At 43.4% G+C, this 13876-nt stretch overlaps 1 protein-coding gene across 6 annotated transcripts in view; it reads left to right on the top strand.

Annotated features, from left to right (window-relative positions):
* Positions 1-1635: 1635 nt before the first annotated feature.
* The window catches only part of TNIK (TRAF2 and NCK interacting kinase), a 410885-nt gene continuing 398644 nt past the window's right edge, over positions 1636-13876 (top strand). For 2 of the 6 annotated variants that reach the window (XM_022572342.2, XM_022572349.2), the window contains exon 1: positions 1639-2044. In XM_022572342.2, coding sequence (XP_022428050.1) covers positions 1988-2044 — 57 coding nt within the window. In that variant the 5' untranslated portion in view covers positions 1639-1987. Of the gene's footprint in view, positions 2045-13876 lie in introns of all 6 variants that reach the window. The other 4 variants (XM_022572299.2, XM_022572308.2, XM_089910873.1 and 1 more) reach the window with 3 other exon arrangements.

Raw genomic sequence — 13876 nt, forward strand, 5'->3', positions numbered from 1 at the left:
GGTAAAAAAGGCACAGAGAAAGGAAAAATAAGGACGATGAGAAATGATAGGTTTTTATGTCATTTCGACATTACTTGGTGGCTTAGTTACTACCTCGAGCTGGATGATTTTATTAGTAAATGTGAGATCAAATCAAATGTTTTGAATATGACACATTTAAACGTTTGACGTTTTAATGGCAAAAGCTCCTAAACTGTTATGGCCACTGAGATGTTGGAACAATTTTCAAGTTTCATGATGCACGATGCGTATAAATAAATAGAATATTATTAACAAAAACAGCAGACCGCATACCGAATGCCGTTTGAAAGTCCCCTAACGTCTGCAGTCCTGAAGAACTAACTACATTGGGTTCTGTTCATTCATTCAAAAGCATTGTTCTGAAGCTGATATTCATACCACACGACTAAAAAACCCTCAGGACACTTGACCAGAAGAAAATTCTCATCCTAACAGAGGTGCAGATAATGCTTTCGAAGCTACTGCTGTATTGGGAGAAAAGTTCAATTTTAGCGTTTCATCCTATGTATTTCGCGTGGCCAAGGCCGGACAGGAAGGGCTGTGCGAGGAGGTTGGGGGAAGTGACTCGACACTCCAGATTACAGAATGTCAGGTTTACCACTGTAAACGTACAGCCTATAAATGAGAATACGGGTGGAGTGAAATCGCTCTCACGCCGTACATCTTCTGGGTTACATCTTATCCGCCAGCCAAACTTTCTCTATCAATCTGGGTAGGTCAGCAGCAGAAACACAGCCGGAAAGGACGATGCAGTGTCCTGAGGCGGCGTGTGCTGCCTTATCCAGTATTGCCTTCCGAATTACCTGAAGCATTCAAGCCATTGCACCCAGAGAACAATCCTCGTTTCAGTTCGGTCGTTTCCGTGGGGGAATTGCGGTACGGGTAGGTCCTGGGTGTGGCGAGGCCAAGAGGGAGCTCAGAGCTCCCAGCTTTCCCGCTTTTTGCAAACCTTCCCAGCCCGGAGGCGGCGAGTGACCGGCCCTCGATAACTGCCAGGCGGGGTCCCGGGGGCCGCAGGAGGACCCGACCCAGCGACAGCTGCAAATTGCCGAAGCGGGGGTCTGGGCGCCCGGCGCGAGTGCGCTTCTCCCCCATTCGTTCCGCGGCTGGAGGCGGACCCCCTTCCTTGCACACAAGTCCTTATATGCACCGGTTGCAGCAGCCCGCGCTACTCCAGCCCCACAAATAATTAATGGGGGAGGGAGGGCGTCGTTCTTTTTCTTTCGCCCTCCGGATTTTTTTTCAACGTTGGAGCATTTGAACCCTGCCGAGAACCCCTCAAAATGCGACTGAAGGGCCATTTTGCTGCAGCGCAAGAATTGGACACACAAAAATAAAGTCCCCTTGTCCCTACGATAAGCACGGCAGGGTTCAGGAAAGCTCTTTAGATCCAGCCCGATTAGCCCGCAAAACCTGGGCTGAAAGGGTGCGCGCCCCTCCCCCATCCACGTTGGTGCAGAGGGACCGGGTCAGGAAGCGCGGCCTCTCCCCAGTAGGAGACCACGCCTCCTCCGCCTCTTCCCCCCCGCCCCCTTTACTCCTCCCAGGAAGCGGTGATAGACAGTTCTGTGTGGTTCTCCACCCCCACCCCCCCAGCTGAGTGGAGGAGTTGATGTGTCTCATTATAACAGCCAATGCAGCCGCCATCCACGCACAAGCAAAGAAGCATGTCCCATTTAAATACACCCACGCAGCCCCAGCGCCCTTAGCTGCTCAGGGCGCACAGCCCACACGCACCGCGACTCCGGGCTTGGAGATCCGCGCAGGCTGGGTTCCCGGAGCCGGCGGACTGACGCGCGGAGGATCGCGATCAGGCGCTGTGGGGCCGGGGTGGGCGGGGGAGGCTGGGCCCCGGGCCTCTGGCGCGACACCCGCATGAGGACGCGAGTGAAATAGACCGAGGTGGAATTTTCAACGCGGAATCTTCGGGGTGGTTTTGGTCCATTTCTCCCGCGAAGAAGTCGACATGGCGAGCGACTCTCCGGCTCGCAGCCTGGATGAAATCGATCTCTCGGCTTTGAGGGTGAGTGGAACATGTTTTCTGATTTCTTTCCAGTGTTTTGGGTCAGGGTGAATGGGCTTGGTGCGTGGAACTGGGGCTCGGGCTGGTAGGCAGAGGCGGGCGAATGCGACGCGAGGGAACCTGGATTCTCGTTTAGATTCGGGGGTTGCTGAGGTGCTCTTGGCTAAGCACCCACAGCAGGGGCAGTGCGGTACGTGTCCTCCTTTGGTGGCAGCCAAAGCTCCCCTGAGAACTCGTGGAGCTTATGCCAGTTTCATCGTAGACCGGTGTAAGAGCACTAAAATGAAAGGCTCGTGTGTGTGTGTGCGTGCGTGTGTATGTACACAAGCTCCGGGCAGTCGTCTAGTGCCAAGGCTCTAGACCCCACTGTCCCTTTCTGCAAAAAGAATAACAACAGCGCGAATAAAGGCACTGGTCCCTCACGTTTTCCAGCTACCTGCTAGATGACATTGTGAGCCTGGCTGTCCCCGCGACGCCGAACCTGCCGCTCCAAGGGGGCAGTTATTGCTATGCTGGTCTTGTAGCTGGCAACTGCCTCCCCTTCCCCCCCCTTTTCTGCCGTCGGCGCCCCGACTCCCTCTCAGCGCTCTCTTAAACGCAGGTCTGCCGCTCACCTTTATTTATCGTTTTAACTCAGCCCTGCCTGTGCTTTCTGACTTTGTGGCTGTGACATTTCAGTTTTATGGCTGAACTTAAGCAGGTGAAAGGGATGTGTTCTCTGCTTTTCCCCAATCAGACCGGAACTCCTGGGAGTGTGAGTGTGTGTGTGTGTGTGTGTGTGTATTTTCTCTGTGTCTGTGGCTAGTCCTTTGTAAAGCACCTACCCCCACCCCGCTCCAGACCCCCTGGTTTGCATTTACCCTCACGTGAATTGCCTCAGACGCCGTTTCATTGTATTGACTAAGACATCACTGATATAGAATCCATTTTGCTGTTGTTTCGAGATCGGAATACCAGGAATCCTAGTGCAGCCTCGACGCCTCCCCACCCCCCAAGCCCAACACACTCCTTCGGGGAAGGGAGCAGAGCTTTCTTGAGATGTTAATTAGATGCTCCCTGCCTGGAAGGGGGGGAGGGGTGTGGGTGGCAGCAGCAGCGGGGGTCTGAGAAGGATGGGCTACCAATCTTAGCACGGCTTTTTCCTCTCTTGAACTAAAAATAAATTTTTTTTAAAAAAGCGATTGTATATACATGAGGCAGGGAGGGTGGGTGAGACCGAACTGATGGTGGCTCTCAACACAGACAGGCAGGATAGGTGAAGCTTGGAAGTTCCCACGCCCTCCTGAAGAATACATTGTTATGCTAAATCTTGGGGTTGTATACCTGAATCTTCAGTACTTGCCTGACATTGCCTTCTTCACTGTTATTTTAAAGAACTACCTTTATGGTCAAAGTGGTACTTTTTCTTTAGTCTCGTTAATCCTCTTTCTCCTGACCTACCCTCCTCTTTTTAACTCCCCCTCCCCTTCTCCTTAATCCTTCCATCTCAGAGGTGAGGTTTCTGGGAGGCAGCCAAGGGGCTGAGAAGGAGCAGAGATGCCATTTGAAATGGCTTTTTTTGATAGTTGGGTAGCAAAAGCTCATTCATGCGTTATTACAGTAAGCTATTTCCCTGGCGCCGAAAGGCCACATTCAGAACCCGCTGCCCCCTGGGCAGCTGGGGGTGGAGGTTGGTAACGGGGTGGGTGCTTTGGCCAAGTCTGTGGCTTCCTGCTTTACAGACTGTATGTGTTCATTTGCCCTACTTTCTGCGCTGGGAGTTTCTGCCAGCGGGTTAATCAGGTGGATGGATGGCCCAGACTTCAGGGTAGAGAAAAGTGGCAAAGCTGGGGAGGAGGACGGGGCGGGGGGATGGGAGTCTGAACAATGGGCAAGTCTTGCGATTTCCCTGAGCCGGAATCTCAACGTCGCTTCTCTAATGGATAGCGCTCTTATACGATTGTAAGTTGGGCTTGGTCTGGAGGTGTCCCTTGTGAGCTTTTTCCTGGGGAAGGTTTTCAGAGATACCCAGAGCTTGCAAGCTTATGAGCAACCACAAGGGCTCCTCGGCCAACCTGGAGTTCGATTCACACCTGGGAGATCTGTGCTTGGGAGATCAGTATTTTGAAAAGATATCTTTGCACAATTCACTGAAATTGCTCTTTGTGGCTTGGGTTTTAGTGCTTTGCCACTGTATTTCTGCCTGCAGGAGGTGTGGAAAGAGGGAGGGATACAGCTTCCAGCTAGCCCAGGAGATGGGGAACTGCTAGCAGGAGGACTTAAGTGCAGATGTGGGGACAGTTGCCTCCCAGAGGTCAGGGGTCTGCGACCAGTCTTGTGGTGGGTGAGTTGTGCAGGCCTGGAGCTGAGTCCAAAGGCCACAGAGGTAATCTCCACAAATCAGAGGGCAGATGATCTTTTTCTTTTTTCCCAGATTAAGAGGGATGGGCTCATGTAGATGAGAGGTCTCATTTGTTCCTAAATCCTCAGGAAAGCCTGCCTGCTGAGAACTTCCTGGGGAATGCCTGACCCCTGAAATGCAGCCAAGGTCAGTGGCATCTAGGAGAATTTACTGCAGCCTTACCAGTCCCTTGCTGTTTTGGTGGCTCTTTACACAATCAATGCCCTTTTTGTAAACTCTGTGCTCAATGCATTAAAAGCAGATCCTGTCTGGAGAGGCCTTTATCCTTTCTCACTTTGGGGGCTTATTGTTCTCAGCCAGTGATCCCAGACTGGACCCAGTCTAAATTTTCCCCAAATAGCAACAATGCATAATTTAAACCAGAGCAACCAGGGAAGCACTGATCGCTTAAATTATGCAAGATTTGGATGGTTTTAAAAAGTAAGAAAAGAGAGGATGGTTAGAAAAGAGGTGATCTGAATCCAGTTTTATTAGTCCTGATTTTTAGAGCTGTGGAGGGAGAGGAATGATTTCATAGATTTAGAGCTGGAAGAGAATTGTAGAACACTTAGCCACTCCTTTCATTTAAACCTGGGAAGCTGTAGCCCAGAGAGGTCAAGTCTATTGCCCAAGGTCACACAGCCCTCTCCCTGCTTGGAGATGGGGTGAGTAAGGGAGGGGAGAAGGGTGGTTTGGGGAGAGGATATAGGTTTCCTGACTTCTCATTCAGTGCTCTAAGTCACATTGTCTGTGGCTAAATCAGATATCAGTAATACATTTTCTGCCTGAGCACATAAAAAATGGCAGAGAGGAATTATTTCACCAGGGTCATGGAATTTTATTTATCAAAAATAGAGAAACTGCTTCATGCAGGTAAGCTCATAAAACATTAAACCATGGAGCTTTAAAGTATCTTTGGAATTCATCTTGTCCAACCCCTTCAATTCCTCCTCTGCAGGCAAATGACTGTCTGAATCATCTAGGACAGATGGTTGTCCTGCATGGTAACCTCTCTCTCCGTAACCCTTTTCCATCTAAACATATCTCAAGGGGTTGGTCTAGACATACACATTATTCAGATGTCTCTCCATGCAAGGTTTATAGAGTTCTATGTATGTTTTCTATAATCTATGTGGATACTTATATTCTACATAGTTTTACGGATATAAACTATCCATGTGGGTGTATGAAATGTGTGTGTACATACATAGGCTATAGAAAACAATCTACTCATTCAGATGCAGGGCTTGAGTCATTCTTCCTTCAAGATATGACAGTATTAAAAGAAATGGAATGTGCCACCAGTATGCTTTATTGCATAGGAGGTGAGGTCAGCCCAGAAAGCTTTTTGGAGATTAGCATACATCTGAATCTGAGCACCGTGGCTGGGCCCACAGAGTAAGGCAATCAAGGCCAAGATTGGCCGCTGCTGACTTCATACTCTTAAGTTTCTGCCAGGACTCACACTCACTTTTCTATTTGAACAGAACTGGATGACCTCTGCTTGTCTTTCTCCCTCTACCCCTCACTCCCTGCTGGGCCTAGATACTTTTTTTCTCCATTGAAACCTAGGTTTAAGAATTGACCTCATCTGAAAGACTTGCATGCATTCTTCCTGCTATGCTTTTTACGTTTGTATTATAAATGGTATGGGGTTTTATTTCTACTTCCTCACTAAACTGTGGGCTCCTTGGGGCCAGAGGCTAGGTCTCGTTCATCTCTGAGTCCATAGTCCCAGTTAGTTGAATAAATGAATGAGTTAATGGAGTGGACTGAGCACTGGGTTCTGTGTCCACGTCTTATTAATTCTGTGACTTTGGATCAGTCCTTTGTCCGTAATTAACTCAAAAATGGGAATGATCACAACTGCTCGCCTTCCTCATACACAGGTTTCAAAAATCAATAAGTATTTATGGCAGTGCTTTGAAAACTGTAAAGCACTACACAGATATGCTATTCCATGATTAAATAGAATTTTATGGGAAACTTGATTCCACCATTTGATCCCAATGATTGTGTGTAACAGAAAATGATCCTGAGAAAAAGATATCAGAAGGTCGTGCATCTTTTTAATAGTACTTTTTCCTTTGAATGTATCAGTATGGCCTTATGTTGACCTTTCATGGTCTCTGTCTGACCCTCTGATGGCCTGGGTTGACCTTTGCTCGAGGTGAGTTCAGCCCAGAAACTTTTTGGAGATTAGCATATTTCTAAACCAGTATCAAGTATCAGCATTATTCATTAAAAACTTTTTCTTTTCTTTTTTTTAAGACTTTTTCTCCTCTTTATGGATTAACCATTATGCAAATAAAAACACATATATTGTGCCTGTGCCTTTTCAAAGTTTGTGTGTGTGTGAGGTGGGACAGGGAGTGGATGCCTGAAATGATACACTACTAGTCCAGTATTTAAAACCTTCTGGTCAGAGGTCTCATGGGCTTCAAGAAATCTTGAAACATTAGTAATTCATTACCCCAGAGCAATTAATTAAATTTGGTCTTAAATGAGAATTTAGTAACGTTGCATGAACTGCTAAGATAACGGTATCTTAAAATGATAATAGCATAAGTTTTTAAATTAGATACATGTGCTGTTTTTTAGAGATATTAAACAGGTGTTTTCTTTGCCATGACGTTGCCTCATAATAAAATAGGGTGTAGTGGTAGTTATCAGAACATCAGAGAAATATGTGTAATCATTTTCAGTGTTCATTATTAACTGGAGTAATCTTTGTACAAAAGCTAATATAAGTCATGGTTTGCTGTTTGCCAAATTATTGACTTAGGAGGTCATGGAATATTTTGTTGATGAAAGAATACCCAACACTTTTCTTTTATGGGTATATCATATTTTCCCCCCTTATCAGTAAGGCTCTTTGAAATCTCGTAACTTTGAGTCTTGCTGGTTGGCCCTTTCTTCTTTCTGTGTCTCTGTCTGCCCTGGAATTAATCTTCCGTGCCCTTCTTGTTCTACGCCATTCCTTCTTTCAGTGATAGCGGTTCTAAAGCCCACCCAGCTTTGAGCTACTGTGATCGAGTCATGGCAGCCCTGACCAGCTGAGCAGAATCAGTCTGAGTCTGCGTTTCTCATAGAATTTGGGATAACTTGTGTCTGAAAGATGCTTTCATGTTCAGTTGGTTCTTCCATTTCTGGGGGGGGGAGTAGCTCTGTGAGAAGAGGGCCTGAACTAGCAGCGTGCTGAGAATTCCAAGAAAATCTGGGTGATAGTTTTGTAAGAAATGTTATTCTGCACATAGAAATATGAGGTTCCTAGCGGAGAGAGAGGGAGGACTTAAATAGAAAATGTCGGATGAATTCTGCTTATAATTCTTCAATTCTGGTTGGAAGCTGATTTCCCTCTAGAGAAAGCTGATTCTCTATCCACTTTTTTTACATGCCCAGGCTGCCTCTACTTATCTCAAGGGGGTGCCTGGAAATTCTCAAAACACATTTTATTTTACCCCAACCTTAAACATCTTTCCTTAATATCTATTGCCTGGGTCCCCTTGTCTCCAGCCTTCTCCTGGCCAGTTTCCCTTGTGCATTGCAGCCACGTTAGTCTTCCTAAAGCACAGTTTCAGTCTGGGTATTTATTTTATTTTTAAAAAAATTAATTAATTTTTGGCTGTGTTGGGTCTTTGTTTCTTTGCGAGGGCTTTCTCTAGTTGTGGCAAGCGGGGGCCACTCTTCATCGCGGTGCGCGGGCCTCTCACTATCGCGGCCTCTCCTGCTGCGGAGCACAGGCAGGCTCAGTAGTTGTGGATCACGGGCCCAGTTGCTCCGCGGCATGTGGGATCTTCCCAGACCAGGGCTCGAACTTGTGTCCCCTGCATCGGCAGGCAGACTCTCAACCACTGTGCCACTAGGGAAGCCCGGCAATGCGTATTTTTGATTTTCTTAGGAATCCCACCAGGATGACCTCTGGGGCTCCAGGGTCTGGAAAATGTAGGTTGGGAACGGGAGCAAAGACTGCTGAATTGTTAAAAGTATGTTTAAATTAAAAAAAGCTTTTTGTTGTTCTCATTATAAAAGCAATGCATGATCATTGCAGAAAACTTGGAAAATGGAGAAAAAACAAAAAGAATTCATGATTCCCAATGATAACCACATATATATTTTGGTATATGGCTTAGTAGTTTTTTCTACACATAGCTAAATGGATAGTTTTTTCTGCACATAGCTAAATTAAGATTATGTTGTATATATTATCTACAACCTTTTTTTTAAAACTTAATAATCAGCCATTTTCCATACTATTAATGTTTTTTTATGGCAAAATTTTAAAAAATTCTTTATCATGGGGAGCTTAAAACTTACGTAAAAGTAGAAAGATTGCTGGAATGCTCTTACATTGCTGGTGGGAATGTAAAATGGTGCAGCCACTTAGGAAAACAGGTCGGCAGCTCCTCAAAGTGTTATTACCATGTGCCCCAGCAATTCCAGTCCTAGGTATATACCAAAGAGAATTGAAAACATATATCCACACAAAAATTTGTACACCAATATTTTTAGTAACATTATTCATAATAGCCAAAGAGGGGAAACAACCTAAACATCCATCAGTTGATGAATGAATGAACAAAATGCATTATATTCTTAAGATGGCATATTATTCAGTAACGAAAGGAAGTGTTGATACACGCGATACCATGGATGAACATTATGCTAAGTGAAAGAAGCCAGACACAAAAGGCCCCATGTTATATAATTCCATTTATATGAAATGTCCAGAATGGGCAAATCCATAGAGACAGAAAGTAGATTAGGGGTTGCTGGAGCTGGAGGAAAGGGGGTGTAGGAAGAGACTGCTCGTGTCCTGGTCGTGGTGATGGTCGCTCAACTCCGTGCATTTACTAAAAATCACTTGTATACTTCAAAAGGGTGAATTTATGGAATGTCAATTAAATCTAAATAAAATTATTTTAAAAAGTAGAGTAGTGTAATGAGCCCCCAGATTAACAATTTTCCACTTGTACCCAATCTTATTTTATCTACACCCCCATCCTCTTCCTCTCCCATATTATTTTGAAGCACCATATCTTTTCACTTGTAAATATTTCAGTATTTCTAAAAGGTAAACTTAAAAATCACATAACCGCAATACCATAATCATGCCTACGAAATGTAATTTTTAATTTCTTCATTCAGTCAGTGTTCAAGTTTCTAATCATATGTTTTAAGGACCACTTAGCATTGTACTGTGGGGATGCATCATAATATATCCTACTGATGAAACTTCGGGCTATTTCCAACTTTTCAACTTATGCAAATGGTGCTTTGATAATCAAACATCCTTATATATAAGTCTTTGTACACATTATTTGTATACATTATACATTATTTATCCTTATACATAAGTCTTTGTATACATCTCTGTTTCCTTTGAATAACTTCTTAGAAGTGCAATTTACAGTGAAAGTTATAAATGATCTTTAAGGTTCTTGACATTGTCAAATTATCTCCCAATTTCCTGTGAGGTAAGTGTACAGATGAATGCATGAGGCTTGGAAAAATCAATTAATCTACCAAAGGTCATAAAGCTTCTAAATGGCTGAACTTACGATTGACCTACCCTAAAGTCAGTGCCCATAGTAACTCACATGGCCAGTATTTGACCTTGTCATGACATCAGAATTATCTGATGTATTATCTCGCTGGGTTCACAGATTTCCCAGAAGACTTTCGTTTGGGGCACAGGATCTCTTTGATGAGCATAGTTGTGTTTTAAGTGTTATTTCCAAAATATTTCTTCCCTTGTGATTTTGTTTTTTAAATAACCAAGATCAGCTTAGAACATGTTAATTGTTCTTTTTCTTGTCTAAAAACATGAAAGCATAAAATGTGAACCATTTTGCGATTAGCAGTGGTTTCCTTTTACATTGTATATAAGGTACGTTTATGTTTAATCTGCCCTTCTCTTTGGAGAAGTATCCAACAAGTGTGTTTGGAAGGCATGTGGAATCAGGCTCAAAGGTTTCCATTTTTTAAGAATTGAAGACCACTGAGTTTGCGATTATCACAGAAGATAGCAAGATGGGAAGACATGTTAGAACAGGAGCCATTCTCAAGCTTTTATCTGCCAGATAATTATTAAAATCAAAATCTGGAGTTACGCTTTTTTTCAGACAGATACAGATATTTTAAGATAAGAATGGAGAAAATGGAAGATGGAGCTGGCAGCTAGAAGAGTAAAGAGCCCTGTGTTTTTCACCACTGTCTACCTTCCACCTGGTTTATAAGTAAGAAACTTATAAAATCAACATAACTTTGTGGTTTTCAGTCTTGTGGAGGCCAACTGCCTTGATCTCACTAGACTTTACAACCTAACCCTCCATTTAAAATGCCTATGAATTATTTATACCTAGGGTAAAAATCTGAGCTTCACATGCACATGGTTTCATCATTTCTACTTCTAGGTGGTTTTTTTTTTTTTTTTTTGGGCTTCCTGTAATCAAATTATAGCAGTGTGGCGGGTGGAATAGGTTGTAAGCAGTAATTGCAAACTGTATTTAAATAATAATATTTAGCATTTATAGAGCACTTTATATCTCAAAGTACTTGCAAACAATATCTAATTAAATACGCTTTCTGATTATAATCTGGATATAAATGCACTTAAATCCAGAACAGGGTCATGAGAAAAGTATGCATTTGAAGTTAATGCTTTAAAAACCTATGCAATAATTGGAGAGTTAGAGCTTGCGAGTCTGTTGGACTGTTTGCGTGCATCCTTTTGTTCAGCCTGATGGCAGGTTTAGATTATATCTGCACCTTATCAATGCCTCTGCTTGATTTCTGACCATTAAGGACTGAGTGTTGATCATGGCTTTGGTCCTTACAGACACTAAAATATTAATAATATAAATAAGCTTTAAAATGGGCTCCTTCACCACATTTTGTGCCCTGGCCTCAGATGAAACTCCCATTAGTAAGTGAAATGAAGTGAGGTAGTGAGAGGGAGAATGGCTATGCATTGTGGTTTAGTAATTTCTATCTGAGAAAAATACATTAAACTGTGCAGTAGGATACATCATAAAGAAACGCACTGGAGAAATGAAACGTCTTTAGTCTCACCATAGTAATGATTTCTTGCTGTTTTGGGCATGTGTCTGTGTATTGTCCTCTTGCATGTACGTCCTGTGTTGGCAATTTTGAGAGTGTTTGGAGCAAGGACTAGCATGGCTTATCCAGTAGATAGAAGAGGCTTCTGCGGCTGGTTGATTCTCAGTAAATGTGATCCTGTGCATTGTGATTTTCTAAGAGCTGCTTGACAGGCTAATTGACTAAACAGTGGTTCTCAAAGTGAGATCCTCGTTTCAGCAGCTTCAACATTGCCTGACAATGTTGCAGAGTAGGAAATAGTCATTTATGTAAGGTAACTGCAACTTTTTCTTAAGGCTTATGGCCTCAAATTGTGGAAGGCACATACTTTTAAGAATGTGGACTTTAAAACTTCACACTAATATTTTATGTGTATGAATTGTTTGTAAGAAAGGGGAATACTTGAAATGGTATCGAGTGTCACCTGATACCATTTCAGCTGATAATCCTGGACTGTTCTTTGTATTGCCATTTTTTTTTTTTTTATTAGCAAGTTTATTCAGGGGCCAGAAAAAGCCCCATCTCCATGATCAAGAAGATGCATCCTTCTGGTGTTAATTTCCTGTTTTTCCCTATGGATCTGTAGGGATTCAGTTTAAAGCCCCAGAAGGTGCTGACATTTGCCTAGAAGCTGAAAAAAAGAGTTGTATTCACAAACTCTTTCATCCCTTCTTTTGTTTGCAGTCTGAAATCTTTGGGTTGTTTATTTCTTGAGGCTTGGAAAATGGAATGGACGTTTGGAATCTAGACAGCAGGTTAGAGGATTTCCTTACAGAGAAATCCCACAGACATTCCTTGTAACAACAATCCATAAACATCTCTGACTTAGCCACAAAGATGCCCTATGTTGTTATTTAATCTACAGTTCTTAGATAAACACGCTGCTTATATTGCATGTCTTTTTATTTGGGGGAAGGTTGATGACGATTAAGGTTGTTAAGGCAGCTTTGTACACAACTTGATAATGAGCATGTATCAACATTTTATTTCTTACTACTGGGGAAGATGCTTTTGAAAAACTGAATTCAAAGAGCCCTCTTGGAACATCTATTTTTAAAGGAGAAAGATATGGTTAGATAATAATCGATAGACTGGATATAAAAAATATCTGGGGCTTCCCTGGTGTCGCAGTGGTTGAGAGTACGCCTGCCGATGCAGGGGACACGGGTTCGTGCCCCTGTCCAGGAGGATCCAATATGCCGCGGAGCCTGTGCGTCCGGAGCCTGTGCTCTGCAACGGGAGAGGCCATAACAGTGAGAGGTCTGCGTACCGCAAAAAAAAAAAAAAAAAAAAAAAAATCTGGTTGTAGATGATTATGTTTTTTGCAGTATTGACAATTAGGGGGACATATCCAACTTTCTCAGGAGAGGTTTTAATATTATTAAAATATCAGGGAATTGTACAGCATTTAAATCAGAAATGTTAGTTACTCTTTAGATGGGGGAGTGAATTAATTGCATTTTTTCAAGGTGTTCTGTCTGGGACCAAGTTTGGGACAGTTTTGTTTCTAGTACTGGTGGTGTCTTAGGTTCTGGGGAAACTGTGAATTTGAAATGGCTTCTTTGCAGCCATTTGCACGGTTGAAAGTGTCCTTTGAGTTTGGGAGTGCTGTGGTTTTCTATTTGAACCCCTAAGACTCTCTTAGAGGCCAGAGACTGGGTAGCCTTATGTTTCATAAGGTCAAAGCTAAGTGTTTGCTGTTCCTAAAAGGCCACCCCCTCTTCTGTTTTCTTTAACTGGTAACTCTAGCACCCGTCAGAGAGAATACAGTTTTCTTTCCATGCAAACAAATAAATAAAAGCACTGCTGAGCTCTCCTGCAGTTTTATCCCCAGGTGCTGCTCTGGGAAGAAACTGCACATGCTCTTTGGTGGGAACAATATGTATGTTCTCTCTGTGAGTGTTTCAAAGATGTAACTCATGCTGGTATTGTAGTCAGCATTTCTTGAATATAAACAGCTTTTATTTTTGGAGAAGAACAGATGTAAAAGTGTGAAATACAGAAGTCTACACATCTTGGCAGGGGGAAGGGAAGGAGGAACGGGGTTTCTTTAAAATCATGGTAACCCAATCTTAGTTACTCCTTTGTTTTCCTGAATGACTGAAAATTAGCAGGGGAAATCTCCTGGAACCTGACCAGCTGGGTACCTAAACCTCCACTTAGCTGATTGCACCAGAAAGAGTGCTAGCGGGTAATTAGCATAGGTCCTCCTAGGTCTTCATCTCTAGGAACAAAACGGGTGCCTCCAAAGGAGGAAACCTGTAGGTGAAGAGAGGAGATCGTACACATTCAGTGAAATTTATATGACACTTTAAGTAAAATGTTAGAGAGATAGAGATCCAAGCCCCAGA

This window comes from Delphinapterus leucas, chromosome 4 (genome assembly GCF_059928025.1).
Source record: "Delphinapterus leucas isolate spDelLeu-1000000601 "Yukka" chromosome 4, BTC_Dleu_Yukka2, whole genome shotgun sequence".
Taxonomy (NCBI): Eukaryota; Metazoa; Chordata; class Mammalia; order Artiodactyla; family Monodontidae; genus Delphinapterus; species Delphinapterus leucas.